At 41.0% G+C, this 16,573-nt stretch overlaps 2 protein-coding genes across 8 annotated transcripts in view; both read left to right on the top strand.

Annotated features, from left to right (window-relative positions):
• Positions 1 to 1,812: 1,812 nt before the first annotated feature.
• On the top strand, positions 1,813 to 4,161 carry LOC110957220 (homeobox protein aristaless-like 4). The gene is made up of 4 exons (XM_051952380.1): positions 1,813 to 2,174; positions 2,272 to 2,328; positions 2,410 to 2,558; positions 3,592 to 4,161. The coding sequence occupies exons 1-4, from the start codon at positions 1,940 to 1,942 to the stop codon at positions 3,766 to 3,768; spliced, it is 618 nt and encodes a 205-aa protein (XP_051808340.1). The 5' UTR covers positions 1,813 to 1,939; the 3' UTR covers positions 3,769 to 4,161.
• Positions 4,162 to 8,335: 4,174 nt separating this feature from the next.
• bicd1a (bicaudal D homolog 1a) overlaps positions 8,336 to 16,573 on the top strand; it is a 34,244-nt gene continuing 26,006 nt past the window's right edge. For 4 of the 7 annotated variants that reach the window (XR_007943691.1, XR_007943690.1, XM_022203110.2 and 1 more), the window contains exon 1: positions 8,336 to 8,896. Coding sequence is in view for 5 of the 7 variants with exons in the window: in XM_022203110.2 (XP_022058802.1) it covers positions 8,681 to 8,896 (216 nt within the window). In the remaining 2 variants the exon portion in view is untranslated. The remainder of the gene's footprint in view (positions 8,897 to 16,573) is intronic. The other 3 variants (XM_022203109.2, XM_022203108.2, XM_022203107.2) reach the window with 1 other exon arrangement.

Genomic DNA, 16,573 nt, shown 5'->3' with positions numbered 1-16,573 from the left:
CTGCTAATTTTACTCACAGTGCAGCTTCAGGTTGCATAAGCTTCTGTTTCTGCTCTCATACTTAACAGAAATCCCAAACTGTTCTTTATAACTCTTATTTTTTTATCACCATATCTGGGGCTCAGTGTAAGCTGACTGTAAGTGAATGATTTTAGGCTTCACTTGTGTTTTAAATGTTACTTTTTTCTTTGTGTTTGCTTCTTTTTATGAGCACTACTTATGACTCCACACTGAGCGTGAGATTACCTCCAGACCATCAGGGATGTAATGTGGGTCACATTTTTTAACTCACAAGTTGCCGGTGAGATAGAAAACTTTTCCCCCTGCAAGGCTTATATTACAGCAAACATCTGTGTAATTTAGAAAAAAGTTATTATGCCGTTACATTTAGAGATGTTGATGTGTTCTGTATGAGAATGTAGAATTTTAAATTTAAATTGTTTACATTAAAACTGCATCATTGCCTCTGAGTAAAGTTCTGATACTTTTACACGAGGAACAGTTTTAAAAAAAATCACGACGGCTACAAACCGTTTTTAACTGCCACAGAAAGACTAACTGTTTGAAACCAGACAAGGACTTCAGTATTTCCATTTTAGCCAGCTTTAAGTCACCACATCTCTGAGGCAATTTTTCACTAATTTTTCTGCAGCTTTATTTACTAGTTACTGTTTACAACTTTTTATTTCCTTCCTTTCCTGTAAATATCTCCAGATGTTGTGATTTTGGATGATTGTAATAAACTGAAACATTAAATATTCCTTTATGGGGTGAGAATGTCGTCTTATTTCTTCACCCAATAACCTTAAATCCATCTTGAATTTGCGGGACAATCCTGTTTTTCTGAGCTCATTAAAAGGTGATTAATGAGTCTTACAGCACAGTAACGGTACAAACATGTTAATCTTATAGCATATAGTATAATTATAGCTGTAATAGAATGTAAAAACATCAGAATAAAACACTGACAGAGTATTTTGCTGATAATACCTACATACTTTGACTTAAGATTTTTTAACTATAATGGATTTTTTTTTTAAAATAGTGTAACATTAGCGGCCCATCTGAGTACTTTTCCATCTGAGTACTTGTGCAATACTAAATAAACAGATCAGTTTAATAGAATGCCTATAGCATACATTAATTACAGTAGACGATGGTTTTAAATACACGTGCTTTCTGCATTTCTCTTTAATATAACTCAGACCTCTGTATTCTTATATCCATATAAATTGATTTCACTTCCTGACCAGCACCACTAGATGGAGACAAACCCTTTCTCTCTCCTATCACCTGCTGTTCCAGACCTTCTGAGAGGTGAGCTGGTGTGTGAGAGGGCAAACTAAGGCCAAGGTGATAACAATTAGCTGTGTAATAAATCAAGCGATAAGAACGAGAAGCAACAATTCCAATATGTTCTACAGTCTGTAACATTAAGTGTTAAACGAGCTGCAGAAGCACAGACAATCTGTCTGAGTCTGGTCCTAAAACCAAATATTTGCTTTTTTTTGTTATACTGAAGAGAATAAAACCTCAGAGCAGAGAAGAACAGAGAACCATTAAACTTTGTGAGAGTGATAGCCACGAATAATAGAATTAATTTATGTATTTACAGTGAGCACACCTTCAGTAATGACAGAGACAGAAAGAAGAAACGTTGATAGTGATGGATGCTAATTAACAGGTTTCCTAGAAGAATGAGTTGCGTACTGCCGGTCGCTCCTCCTCCTCATGACGGCCATGTGATGCAGGTCAAACACAGGCCGACAGGAGAGGAAGGACAACCGCATGTTCTCACCTTGCAGAGTGCAACAAAGATCCCCGAGAGAAGAAATCTGAGAGTTTTACTCACCCTGAGAGGTTTTCAAAGGCGGAATCTTCACAAAACTCCAGGGATCCTCCTCTAGACTGGTGACGCATCTGCATAAAGGGACACATAATGACAGATGTGCTGATGGCAGGGGATGAACTACTGGACATGTGGACTAGAGAAGACACAGAAAAAGACTCCTGCTTGGATCGAGAACTGGAATCTCAGCCACGCAAGAAAATAGCCCACTCGATCGAAGAAATCCTGAGAAGGCCCACGTGTGTCAAAAGAGAGAGTCGAGTTCATCGGAACTGGTCTGTGATCAGAGAAAACAGACAAATATCAGACCAGCACTCATGTACAGGTAGGATTTCTACACTTTAAAAAAAAAAAATCCAACTTGAAATACGATTGGAGAATATAGATTCTTGTTAATCTTGAGTTATTTTCTTTGCCATTAGAAACTCCACAGATTAGACTCCTTGAAGAGTCTCCAAAAATCACCACAGACTGCAAGAGTGAGTGTCAGAAATACACACAGAAGAATCTTCAGCATCTTACGTTTAAATTATTAAAATGTGACGATTGTTTGGTTACAGGTCAAAGGAAGAAGAGGCAAACCAGGATCACGTTCACTCCGTTCCAGGTGCAGGAGATGGAGAAGGTTTTCCAGCAGACTCACTACCCCGACATCAACGCCAGAGACCAGCTAGCCTCCCGCCTGCAGCTCACCGAGGGCAGAATACAGGTAAAACCAAACATCCTGCTGCTTTTGTTTCATTTTATTTGGGTTTTGGTTCATCAGAAACCACTGTGGGAATATCCTGTTCTCTTTTATGTTGTGTAACTCTAAATACTGCAATAACAATATCTTAAAATGTGGGAATATTCAATAAAGTTAAGATAAGAGCAGTATTCTTATTTGCACAACTTTAACAGCTCGGTCCGCCTCATAAAGCCTTCATTGTAATTTTTATTGAATTTGAGTTTGGCCAAATCAGCAAACACTAAACACACACACACACCGTGTTGATTTATTGCCCACATTTCTTTTTATTTGTATCCAGAGGGAGGTGAAATGAATAACCTCAAATAATACATGAATCATAATAAATAGTCATCAGTGGAGCAAAAGTAATGATCTTTGGACGGATGCTTACGTAAGGCATCACCTCCTGAATCATTATTGATAAGATTAGGCAAGAATAGAGAGTCTTGTCCTGTAAAAATCTAAAATAAAAAATGGATCATTTATTTATGTGCACACTGAAAATCATCAAATCAAAATTCATCAAATTAGGGCATTATAGCACCAACTGAGTAGGTTAAGGTTACACAAATCGCCTAAGAAAGGAGTTAGCTTTTGCTAAGTGTTGACTTAAACTAAAATATGTTTCTGAACTTTCAGAATCTGTTGTAGCTCTTTCACAAACAAAATCTGATTTTTTTGTTACTGATTATTTGAAAAAAAAAAAAGGTGCATTCGTTGCAGTTTTGACCATCTCATGTTCTTCATTTTGCTTAATTAACAAGATTAGACAAGATTTTAATTTGGATTCATTACAAGACAGTAAGAAGACTCAGTAAGACTAACACTGGGTCAAAAGAAAGAAAACACGAGTAGAATTACATTGTTATTATTTCAGTGCAGACTCAAAGTGGGAGAATTTCTGACGCAGAAACATTTAATGTCTCGTAAAAGTTCTGTACATACTTTGCTTTTAAATTAAATATAATAAAGCATTTTAAATTGTGATTATATCTACTTTTATCGTGTTTAGATCTGGTTCCAGAACCGCAGAGCCAAATGGAGGAAGGCTGAAACACTGAAGGACGTTGAGACGGTGAGCAGACAGCAGGTACATTCAGCCAGCCAACGCCTGCTTTATTATGAGGTAACAGGAGACGGATCCATTCTGCTAACAGCACAGATATTTCTCCACCTATTTTATCCATAAAGAGCATTTTCTTTAATGCCTAATTGTACTGTCTGCTGTCCCAGAAGCCCCCCTGCAGACGGTGTGCTGGCTGCCCTGCTGCCTTCCTAAACCTCTCCATTCCAAGCTGTACTTCAGATCAACGTCCACGCCGGCCGTTCTGACACATTTCCCAGTTCACAGGACTCTCTATTTTGACATGCTGGGGACGGAACGATAGCACCTTCAGTTTTCTTACAAATCCTTCCATTTAAGTCTTTTTTTTAAAATTAAATCTGGTGCAAAGTGTCTGAAAATGCAGAAAATGAAGACAGAATTTGCTCTGTGAAATGATTTCATTGTGAAAATGTGTTCTGATGTCCCAATAGAATGAGTTCTTTTTCCATTTACAAATAAAGCTGCCTGTTAAAAGCCTTATGTTTCCTTTCTTTCTTTCTTTTCTTTTTCTGCTTTTACGGATTGGTTATAGTGAAGAGACATCAGGGGAATCAAACCACTGCTTAGTCATTTGCTCCATTGTGGACTACTTCCTACCCACTCGGCTATCGGTCGCCCCCTCTGCTGTCGCCGTTTCTTTGCGATAAAGCGATGTGGCGATAAGTCTGTACTGATGTATTTGTACCGATCAAGGTTTGAGGGCACGCTGCACTGTGACACGGTTCTTGCAGGAGAGCTGTGTCAGTGCTGTGTTGTTGTCCAGCATTTTGATTTATTTTTTCATGACACCACACTTCCTTGTCAGAGATAAGATACAGCGTTGCCATGAACTGTTTGACTTTCTGACAACCTCGCCTTATCTTAATTCGGGCTTGCAAGTTGAGGTTATTGGCGGGTCACCTGGGGATTTTAGAGAAGCTTTCGATTCAGATCAAAGGGGAAACCGCAAGTATTACGACTGTGGATGTATGTGAATAAATGAAAAAAGAACAAAAGAAATATGCATCTTTCTCAAACCAGTGTCCCCCTTTGGTGCCTTCTACAACCTTTCCTGACGCTCACCTTGGAACCCCCAACACTACCCGCCCGTCGTCTTTCTAAGAAGTGTTACATAGGCCAGTTTTTCAAAATAATTACCAATTATAAGAAAGATAACGCAGCGTTGAGTTCGCTATCAGTCCAATAAGTGACTTGACAGTGCCATAACTGATTACATTAACTGAGGCTCTGAGTACGGCTAAACTTTTCACCCCGCTCGTATCTGCTTTCATTGCATGTGTTTGCAGTAAGATAAACTGCACTGCTGCCGACATGGGTGGGGTTCAAGAGAGGAAAAAATAGTCGGTGTAAAAGAAAACACATATGCCCTCTATAACAACATAATTTCATCTTAATGCAGATTTTGCTGTTAGAATCAGAGACTGGCATTTAGAGTGCAGTTTATCAGATGTTCATTCGACTTTTCCTCCAGATCCTGCTCTCTGGATGATCCATTCAGCCGTAAATCATAAACACACGGACCATATAGAGATCTGCTATCACTGAAAAATAGCTGCTGTAAACGACTTCCATCCAATGTGTGCATATTGATTTCTTACATTTTATCGTCTCCGTTTGCTTTGTCTTTCCTTTATCTTTCATGACACAGCACTTTTTCACGTCAAAGCTAGACAGTATTATCGACCAAAGCTGCCAAACAAGAATCCACACATGGTTCCTGAAGGGATCAGCAAACACTGGCAGGTCTCACGCGGTTCAGGAATCTATCAGGTCATGTTTGTAAGTGGAGGATAACTTAAAACTGGAAGAAACAGCTTGCTCTGGCAGGACTTTCAAAAGCACGGTGGAGCCAGTAAAGCAATGAAAGTGTAGAAGATGTAGAGAAATTAGTGATGCAAATTAAACCCTGCCTGAGAATGAATTATTTAATTGGCCATTTTGAGAAATTGCTGTGTGATTGCTATGATGTTTTTATTATGAATGTGCTGCAATACATTTAGAAACTGTAGAATGAACAGTGGAAAAACTGCATGCATACTGTAAGTATAAACAGATTGTTTTAATGCCTTATCATACCAGACATAAACGCTAGCAGACCTACACATCTTCAGTCAGTTAGGTTTTGTGTTGTGGAGTAAATTTCATTAGTGGAACGTATTATCTTCCGTTAGCAAGATTCAGTGAAATCATTCAAACTAAAACTAAAAGAAAAGTGAACTGGTCGCTAACATGAAACACCCATGATGCTAAAACTCCAGAGATTTGAAGGATAAGAGAGAAGACTCTACATCACACGTGTTGATGAAGAGTTTTTAAGTGTTTCTGTGTTGTCGTTTTTCCTTTTATTGCATTTTACTAAAAACGCCAGGTGCAAAATTATTCATAGCCATTAAAGTGGTGACAAATTTCAGAGAATGCAGGCTTCTATACCATCCCAACAGGTCCACATTTCCACTATGTTGGGGCACATTTGAACGCATTATAGACAGAAGAGCTGATGCACTAGTTCAAGTCATGGCTGAAACCAAACAGCTTGGTGTGTTTTCTATTAGGGTGCATCTCTGCGAGAGTTGCAAAATTCGGCTGCTCACAAAACGAGGGAAGACTATAAATTAATATTCAGGCGTTTTCAGGTGCTCGAGACCACAGTGCAAGGAAATACCCAGAAAGCACAAGGAGTTCCAAGCAATAAAAAACCTCAAATGGTGAGATAGAAAGTCAAATGTGACCCCTGCACTGGAAGTAATGGTAGTATGAGGGGTCAAAAACAATAAAGGATCACCACCAAGGCCATCCTCAACATCTCAAAGCAGACACCAAACAAAGCTTGTCTCAAGAGACACAAATGAAGGAACTTCTCCAAGAAAAGCGCACAAAGCTCACCTAGTGTTTGCAAAAGCTCAACCAGACACCAAAGAAAGCTGTTGGTCATCAGTTCTGTGGTTTGAAAACACAAAAACTGGGTTGTTTGATGTTAGAAAGTTCCCCACTTGAGCACATGCAGATCTTTTGTGTAGAAAGGTGGACATGAATGACACTACTTTGTGTTTCTGTTTACTTTAGTTCACTGGCTACAGAGAAAATTAATATTAAGTTTATTTGTCTGATTGAAGCAATCAGCCAGTTAAATAAGTTAAGTTTGAGAAGCCATCACATGAGTTTAAAGGCATTATGGAGGATGGTTTTTTTTGTTTAATTTGTCTGAGTCACATAAAATGAATATGCTGACCTTTAGTGGACTTGTATGTATGGTCTCTAAAAGAATTTAAAAAAAAAAAAAATGGACATGGCAGAACCTGAAAAACATCAGCCAATCAACGCGCTCGGACCGAGGCGTTTGGTTTGCTTCCTTTCCTGTCAATCAAAAATCTTCCGGCTCAGGCCTCGTTACATAGATTACGTACGCCTTGGACTTACATGTTTTCTGTATGTGTTGCTTTGGTATAGCTTCGTAGTTAGCTGGCGACTTGTTTTGCTCATCTTTTTTTACATAATGGCAGATAAAGATCCAGGGGGACCCAGCCGTAAAAGACAACTTCACGAGTCCTACGCAAGTTTCTGGAGAGGGGCGTTTCTTCGTAAATGTTAAGAGGGGGGAGGCTAGAGGGGGGTGAGGGAGAGGTTGTATGTGCGCATGCGCATGCTACGTTCAAAGTCGTAGGAAATTAAAACTCCTCTAATGCCTTTAATCCTTGAAGGTTCCATCTTGTCCAGAAGATGTGGTCACGCCCCTAAAACAGCTGTTATGATTGGTTCCCTGAGCAGGTGGGACCTCAAATATGATTGGATTATAGATGTGTTCTGATTGGACAGTTTAAATTGGGAAGGCACCTGGCCTAGAAATTAGAGAGCAGGGAATGGCTTGTTCAGGTTGTAGCACAAAGCAGCATTTCTAACTGTTGAATATGTGTTTTACCGGTTTTCTTTTCAGAGATGTGCTGTTTGTTTAAAAAATGTGAAGATGTTGCTTCTGATTTTCTGGCACATATTTTTTTCCAGCATGATGTTTGTCCTCATGCCTCACCAGGATACTTACAGAACAACAGATGTGGCTTTTTTCTTGCTTCTTTGGTGAAAGAAAGAAGATTCAACCCCAAGAACAACATCCTCGCGGTGCTGCATGGTGGTGGGAATGTGAGGCGTTGCAGATATTTCTCAGCCAGTGGTCCAGGCAACTTTGTCAAAGTAAACGGTATCATGAAAAAGAGGACAACAGCATGATTCTGGAGGAAAAAATCAGGCAGTATGCAGAAAAACAAGACGATGATGTGAAATGCACAACTACAGTGGTCAAAAGACGGCTAAAAGAAGACTATACAAGTTCACACCTGGACTGAAAACCAGAGTGATGGTAAGGAATTGTTCCTTTGAGTGGTCCAAAATCTCAGTTTAATTGATGTTGAGGTGAAAAAACAGATTTGTCACTGAGAAATTGCATTTTCTAGGAAGAAATACAAAGAAATCAGTCAAATATATCATCAATATCCCTAACATGTGGATTTGGCATCTTTTGTCATGTGTTTATGCCATTCCAAGGGTGTTGAAAGCTTCTTGTCAAACAAAAATCAATTATAAATGCGAACGTGGCAGGAGTATGAATAGTTTTGGGCCTTGGCTGTTATGCGTCAAAGCGGCGCACAGGTGGCGCCCTTCCACCCGTGAATAAGCAGAAATGAGGATCTGTGTTTTGCTGAGTCTCATACTGAAGACAGCACTGACCTGATTTTAGATCGTCAGGCTTTATCCATCATGTTTTAATTCTATTTATCATCTGTCAGGTGTTGGTGACAGCACTGGAGGGGGAGAGGTGAGATTTTTTTTTAAATTTGTTGTGTTCAGGCGCCGGCTGCAGCTCAGGGGGGCGGATATCAGCATCTCAGCCTCCGCCCGCGTCTCTGGCTCTGCCTCTGCCCAGAGAGGTGGAGAGACAGGGAAGGACCGTACACTGACAACCTATAGAGACACAGCCAGAGAGAGAGAGAGGGAGAGAAGGGCGATGGCCGCCGGTGCAGGATGCGGGGAATCGGTGGATCAGTACCGGGCCGAGGTGGAGCGCCTCACGCAGGAGCTGGCCGAGGCGAACCGGGAGAAGATCCGGGCTGCGGAGTGCGGTCTGGTCGTCCTGGAGGAGAACCAGGCGCTGAAGCAAAAGTATGCAGAGCTGGAGACCGACCAGGAGACTCTCAGGAAGGAGTTGGAGCAATTACAAGAGGTAAGCAGCGCCGGATTCTGCTGCGTTTTTTTGGCACCGTGAGCAGGGAGGCGCACTGCGGTCAGGTGTGTGGGATCAGCATGAATAATATGAGTGGTGTCTTGTTTTTTAATATGAGCTCAGCGGGGTTCTGTAAAGCTCAGTGCCAAACAGAGAGAGGCCGGAGTGGTGAGGGAAGCAGAATCCATCTCCATTTGCTCCCCAGCAGAAGGAGGATTTAAATATGATGGAGCGGAAGTGAAACTACTCTATGGATAACCTGAGCTGTTGTTTGTGCTGTGAATAAAGCATCAGTGTCTGTTCTGCAAGCTCAGGATTCTGCAAACAGTCCACTCCACCTCCCACAGCAGCCTTTCATTGTTTCAAGACTCCTTCACTGGGAAGAAAACTCATTATTTTCAGGAAACTCTGCTGGGAGCCTCTTGGTGTTATGTACAGATATGCATTTTTCCTCAAGAATCCCTCTGAGGATCCTCACAGTTCCTCACATTGATCTAAATCACAAGATAAGGATAAAGATTGTGCAAAGATACATGAAGGCAGAGGAAGTTCTTTGATTCTAAATCCAGCTGTTATTGTGCCAGAATATTCCCCAGTTATGTGTCTACTGGTCTTGAGAGGACAACATGAGATTTAATGGAGGGAAAAGTGCTGCTGGGTCCAGCCTGAATAATGAATGCTGGGTGTGCTTTACTCATTAATGCATACATGTAGATGGCAACAAGAGGCGGATGCTGACGGGGCTTCGCTGCTCAAGGTCGCTGGTGGAGATGCTCGAGCCAAAGGGAGAGGAAAGGAGCTGGAGGATGGAGGGATTTTTGTTCATGTGTGTTACATGAAAAGTTATGTAGCAACAAAAAGTGCTGAGAAAAGATCCCATGTGTGTTGCTTCAGGCAAGACCGAGTGACTAACTTTTCTGTTAAACTCAAAAAGCAAATGCAGTCATGGTTTCTATCACAGATTATGTTGCACTTTTTCTTTCTTCAAATTCAGGAGCGATCCTCAGATACTTCTTAGATAATATCCCTGTCTTCCCACATTAAATCCTTAATTTAAGTACTGCATTGACCCTGGTTCACTCAGCTTGTACGGCCATTAAAATTCTATATCTACCCCAAAATGCTATTTCTTTAAAATGACTTGAGCAGATTCCAGTGTGTAAGTTCTGTCATCATCAGGGCCTTTCCTGCACAGTTGGCCCATGATAAAAAAATCATGATAAACTCACATGGCAGCCTGTTACCGTATTTCAGGCTGCACTTTCCGTGTTCTATTATGCATGCGTGGTTATATATTTACACCATATTTCATTCTCCCATGCCCTTTCCCTCCTCTGCTTAGTTTGAAGACTTGTCTTGACTCGCATGCAGAATCAGAATGATCTTTGTGCAGATAACCGCAGCATTAAAGCCGAGGAGACAGCCAGATCCAGCCGGCAGGACGGCACTGTCTGACTGATGTCTCACACTTATGGATTATTGGATGATGGGGGAGAATATGATAAGACAAGAGGCAGAAACATGAAGGTGATGAAGGCTGTGCAGGAGAAAAAAAGGAAGAGTGACAGTGATAAATATTAATGGCAACAAATGAACTAACCTCTGAATGAGAACCCTGTCACAAGAGAGCAACGACAACTGTTTCATCGTCCATAATTTCAGTCAAACAGCTGAAAAACTTGTGCAGCAAACCTTTGATTTCCATCATCTTCAGCTAAACTTCAGTTAAAAAGCAGCAGCAGCAGCTTCACTCTTTGTTGTGATCTGTTTTATGTTCCTCCACCTGCCTGTCTCTCTGTCTGAACTCTCGCCTAGCAGAGGAAGCATTTTTCCATAACTTGATATTACTTCCGCTGATGGAACACCTCCTGGTTCCTATCTGTCTGTCGCACACTTCCAGAGCTGCCACTATAATAACATCACGTCTGCTCTCAGGAGAGGTGCATTATAAAGGGCAGATGGAAAGTGGAATTGCTTCTGGGCCTGAGTGGAATTAAGTGTCTCATAACTGTTGACTGAAAGATAGTACAAATTCATTATAAGAGTCCTCTTTTATTTGAGAAGAGGTTGGTTCTAATATTTGCTGGTTCATTCTTGAAGCGTGCATTTGATCCACATACATGCAGTAGACTCCACACTGTGTTTGCCATCAGGTGTGCTGCATGTATCTGGATTTGCGTGCGTGTTCCTTCTATGTTTGCATGTGCTCTGCGGTCACACATGCGCCCTAATCGTCCTGCTCCTTCCGTTGCCCTCAGTCCAGGTCCTCAGCTGGTGGAACCGACGGTGGCTCTGGTTGTGCTCCAAAAGTCCAACTAACAAATTAAATAAATCTGGTGCCACAGCTGCTGTAAAACCGGACTAATTTGGTCGTGCTTTACAACACTTTTGTGTGTCTGGCTGCTGCTTGACAATGTAACGACAGCAGAAGGCCGAAAGGATGCGACCATAGAAGCAAATACAGAACATTTCTGTTACAAAAGGCTGCTTTCTAGACGTGTTGCTTTTATACATCCTCAAGATTTTGTGGAAACTATAAAACTGGTGCTCTTTCACTGGATGTCATCATATCAGTGTCTGTGGGATTCTTTGTGTTTAACTCAGTAAACATCTCGTTGCTGTCTGCAGGGCAGGACGCTAAGAGCCTGTTTTGGTGTTGAAAGCAGAAGTTGCTTTCTTGCTCTATAGTGTCCTCTCCACTCCTATACATTCATTTCCCTTCGTCCAGCTCCTCTCTGCCTCGCGGCCCAATCACTCCTCGTTCCTTATCCCAGAGCGTCCTGTATGTCTCTGGATAGCTGCCTAAGCGCTGATGGAGAAGACGCCGCTGCCCCGTGGTTGTGGCTTGTTAGTGCTGTCTCCGGGCAGATCACCCTCAGATAGGACACAGGAAGACGAAGGAGGAGGAGGAGGAGGAGGAGGATGCCATCACTGCAGCTCTGTGGTCTGAGCAACATCATATGGCTTTCTAGTGATATTTTCATCACACTGTCAGCAAAGCTTAAATTCATCTCGGAGAAGCACGGTAGTCAGAAGTCATTTTAATCTAGGAGCATTTCTCTTGTTTTTCTTGGAGGTTCGTTGCTTCCGTCTTCAGTATAACTTCCAAAAGCGTCTGTCTGCTTCGGACAGCTCATCGGTCTGAAGAGATGTGTGAAAAATAACTTGGTCGTATCAGCTACTGTCATAACTCATCTCTGAGCTTTTTTAAAGTGGAAGCCTGCAGATGAATTGACATTTGTGATGGGTTGGGAACAGGCAGCTCACAGGTCACTTCTGTTCTCGCTGCTGTAGGCAGAGGAAGACGCCAGCTGAGATCCGCATCAAAGTCTTCACATTTGAACTTCAAATACCCCAAAAATTAAAAAAAAAAAAGATTCAGTCATGACTCATCATGATACTTCCTTCTTGCAGGAACAGTAATGCTAACAGGATGTTTTCTGTCTTTTTTTTCTGCAGCTGTATCTATCCGTCTCCTTACAGTGTTGACATTCAGTGTAATAATCCCATAATATTGTATTTGTTGTCTCTGTCTTCAAGTTAAAGGAAAAAATGTCATTGTGGGAAGTAATGGAAATTAGATGAGGAAGACTGAGATGAGGAAATTGATACCAATCTCATGTCTATGCATTAAATATAGATGGTAAAAGGGTCATCTTATTTCAGCTCAGAATAATTTCTCACCAGGAGGAGCGGTGACTTTCTGCAGTCACTTTATGCAAATACTTTATTTAATGAACCAAGACGAGCTGGTAGGCAAAGTTTTTATGTTTCAGCAGAGCCCAGATACTCATATTTTACTAGAGCTGTGGGATTTCTCTTCAAACAGCTGATTTCAAGATAGTGTCAACAGCACAAACTTCATGTTCTTAAAATAAAACGTGTCCAGTAGGTTACAGTGGACAGCACGTCCACAGAGACCTCTGCTTGATTTCTTACCGTCAATAATCAATGCTGACTGTATCTTGTAAAGTAGAAGGTCTGTCATGAGGGTTTTTTAGGTTGGAATGGGCCTTTGGGGTATAAACAGTAAACATGATTGGTTTGTGTACAATAAAGGCAATGGATGTCTGTTTAGCTTTAGTAAATGAGACTCCATATTGATTTGTTTTATTGCTAATAAAGCTGCAAAAGTTAAGTAATTAGTTGTCATTTCTTAAATTATTTGAGAATACATGAATAATTGGTTTGAATCTTCTTTTTTAAGAAAAAAAGGTCAAATTCCTCTGATTCCAACTTCTTAAATTCTAATATTTTTTTGAAAATGCACAAAACTGGCATCTAGGAGGGAAAAAAGGGCCTTTAGGAATTATTTTTAAATGAGAAAGTTGTAATTATTCTTTCATGTCAGCTGATATTTAGCATGTTTCATGCTATTTTGAGGTGAAAACAACAATTTTCGCCGTGTCACTAATTCTGAAGCTCATTAACAAATTTTGGGAAATGTCAAAAACCACCTAAAATGAGTGTGAAAACTTTAAGCCAAATTGAAAAAGTTTTTTTTTTTTTTGCAGTTTCAATGACCTTTAACTACTGCTGCCTTTACAAATGCAAAACTGAAAACTTTACCTGAAAACATTTTTCTGAAACATACCTACTGAATATTTTCTGGTTTCTTTACTTCTTTCTGACACTAAATAAAACATCTTCTGCTTTGGAGAGCAGTGATCAATATTAGTCACCAGTTTCTGATATTTTATGAGCCAAACACCAAACAAAAAATTGTTGTTAGCTCCTGTCCTGTTGTGAGTGAGTTCTTACCATTTTGACGCTGGTGATTTTCCTTTAACTTTTATGAAAATCTCTTTATGGAGCAGCAAAAATTCCCGTGTGCAGAAACCAAATCCTGATCATCGTCATGTATTATTCTAAAGGGCTTGCTGTCAGGCTAGAAATAGCAAAAACACACTTAAACGTGCTAGCGATGGTTGATTAGCCGTCAGTGGAATCCTCCTGGGATCTGGTCCACTGCCACCATCTGCATAAGTCACGTTAATATCATGCCTCTGCTCAGCCGTCAGGGACCGGCGATGAGGGGATGAAACTGTTGCTTGACGTAACCTCCTCCTTCAGAATAAATTACGGAGCCTGGTGAAAGTCACACAAAGTCACACTGTGTCGAAAACCTTCTAGATCTTATGCAGGAAGGCACAGCACAATGTGAATATATTAAAGAAGAAGAGTCAGAGGAGTTAAAATATGCAGGTACAGGCAGAATGTAGCAGCTGAGCGGCAGAGTTGGGGAGAATATCTGACCCTGCTGTGCACATCTGGCAAGACCTGACTACTTATTAACGTTTCTTAACCTACCTAAAGCACTGAGACAATTGCAGAAGAGAGCAGCTGTGGTTGTAAATCTGAGGAGAAAGGATGCATTACAGGTTCTCCTCCTCCCTCTCCTCTTCCACATTAGCAGGGTTGGTAGAAGGGCAGTAAACCAACCAAAGGCCTGAATGAATACCTCCTGAGCTGGTGTTGTTGCCCTTCTTTTCAGCTCTACACCACCAGCCCACCATGCCTCCTCCTTATCTCCCCCACATCTCCCCCACAATCCCCTATGGTCTCCCCCCGCTCTGCAGTGAAGTGGGAATTATGCATCGATTTGTGCTCTGTGTGGTGGAAATGTATCACGTGTGAGCAAAGCTATTGTGTGCAGTGTAGCGTTGGAATCAGAACATGTTGGTGAAACACGTCTGACAGACTTCCATTTGTCATCTTTATAGAGCATCACACCAAACAGCTGTTGAGTCGATCACCTGTGAAGCTCTTAGAAGACATGAAGCTGTGCTTTGGCACCTTAGAGCATCATCTGGGTGGCAGCCAGCCATGAAAATGTAGCCAAACAACAGAGTTAACAGCATTCATGCAGTTTATGAAATGTAGCCCCCTGACTTTTACACCCAGAGTGATCATTTTTATTGTCATTGTGGGTGTAGTGGGGGAGTGTTTTCAGGAAACGGTGATCGTCAAAATAAATTACAAGCTGCAGTTTGGGTGAAGTCGACCTCTGACCCAGCAACAGGCGCAGGGATGCAGCAGAGCGAATAGATGAGGACCCCTCTGCTGGTTCATACGGAGCACGGTTGTGTTTTCACTTAAATCAGGGGTGTCCAACATGAGGCCCGTGGGCCAAAAGTGGTCCTCCAGAGGGTCCAATCCGGCCCTCAAAGTGTAAAAATTACAGAGAAGACATTAACTGCAGATTGTAAATTAGTAAAACTATAAATTTAAAATCATTTCTAGACAAATTATTTTGATCATGAAGTAAAATACTAGATTGTTCTTTTGTAATTTTGTGTCCGACTTTTGTAATGTTTTGTCTTGTTGTTTCTCATTTTTGTTATTTTGCGTTTTGCTTTATTCATTGTTCTGTGTATCGTTGTGTCTTTTTTGTCGTACTTGTGTTGCTTGTCCCTTTTTTTGTCACTTTGTAATTTGGTCTAATTCTTTGTCTCTTTTTTTGTTTAGTTTCATGTTGCTTGTCTCATTTTGTTTCTGGCTTTTGTCATTTTATGTCTCATTTTTGTAATATTTTGTCTTGTTTTAGTTGTAAAATCCTCTGTGGTTCAGTTCCAGATATCTGTGACTAAATGTTGTGTTCCTTTGTAGACACTGTGATCTGGAAGTTGTAATGTGGAAATGATAAACTGAGGATGAATGTTGTTGACATTAAACTTATTTTCCTTCAGAAATGTCAGGTTGTTGATAATGTTTTGTAAAACCATAATTCATTAAATGTGAACATTTTCAGAGTGTACATTTTTGCAGTAAAGCAAAGGGAAATATTAGGAGTTGTGGTTATTTCTAGGTTATTATGCTGCGATTTTACTGGTTCGACCCACTTGATATGAAATTGGACTAAATGTTGGACCTGGACTAAGATAAGTTTGACACCTCTGGTTTAAAGGAAAGGTTGTTTGTATTTGTCACACATTATGACCATTTTTTCCCATTCTCTTTTGTTTCTGTACGTGTAACATGAGAGGTGGTGGGTTTGGGTGCGGATGTTGTGATTGAAGCCGTGGAGGGAGGGGCGGCAGGATGGAGCTGCTGCTGGTGGTGGTGAGAGACTCCAGCACATCAGTCGGTTCTCTTTGTTGTTTCAGGTTTTTATGGCTGTGTTGACTTAATGGAAAGGTGGAGAGGAGGAGTGTGGACTGTCAGCAGAACACAAGGAGACACTATTATTTGTCTGTCGCTTCGTTTTTTGTGCCGCTGCTGATGAAACCTTCTGATGCTCACATGAAAGAGAAAAAGACACTCGGTGAATCTGCATCATCTCTCCAGCCCTGCGTAGAAAATATTTCTTTTTTTTTTCATCAGAAAGCTCCTTTTTGCTGCAGTGAAATCCAGTAGGAGCAGGACTCCCCTGCCTGCAGCCTGCGGTATTGATTAGTCGTCTACTTTAGCTGTGTGTGCTGCAAACTCTGAAAGCATAGCAAAAAAATAATCCTCTGACATGAGGCAAAAACTTTTCTATTCAAAACCTGAAAGATCTCCCTCGTGTGACTTTATGAGCTCTGCTTGAGCCATCTGCTGTCCAAATTTATCGCCGTCGTTCACATGAATCAAATTTTTCTTCCTTAAAAAACAATTTAATTGCCGACTACGGTTTTTGTCTCGACGGAGCCTTTTCCTTTTAGCTACTGTACGCTCTTATTCTGTGCTTATCGTCTC

The sequence above is a fragment of the Acanthochromis polyacanthus genome, chromosome 8 (assembly GCF_021347895.1).
Source record: "Acanthochromis polyacanthus isolate Apoly-LR-REF ecotype Palm Island chromosome 8, KAUST_Apoly_ChrSc, whole genome shotgun sequence".
Classification (NCBI taxonomy): domain Eukaryota; kingdom Metazoa; phylum Chordata; class Actinopteri; family Pomacentridae; genus Acanthochromis; species Acanthochromis polyacanthus.
This window is presented reverse-complemented; position numbering and strand designations above follow the sequence as displayed.

Coding starts and splice junctions, on each gene's coding strand:
- LOC110957220 (XM_051952380.1), top strand. CDS start 1,940: ATGACAGATGTGCTGATGGCAGGGGATGAACTACTGGACATGTGGACT. Junction 2,175..2,271: donor AGACCAGCACTCATGTACAG/GTAGGATTTCTA, acceptor CTTTGCCATTAG/AAACTCCACAGATTAGACTC. Junction 2,329..2,409: donor AATCACCACAGACTGCAAGA/GTGAGTGTCAGA, acceptor GTTTGGTTACAG/GTCAAAGGAAGAAGAGGCAA.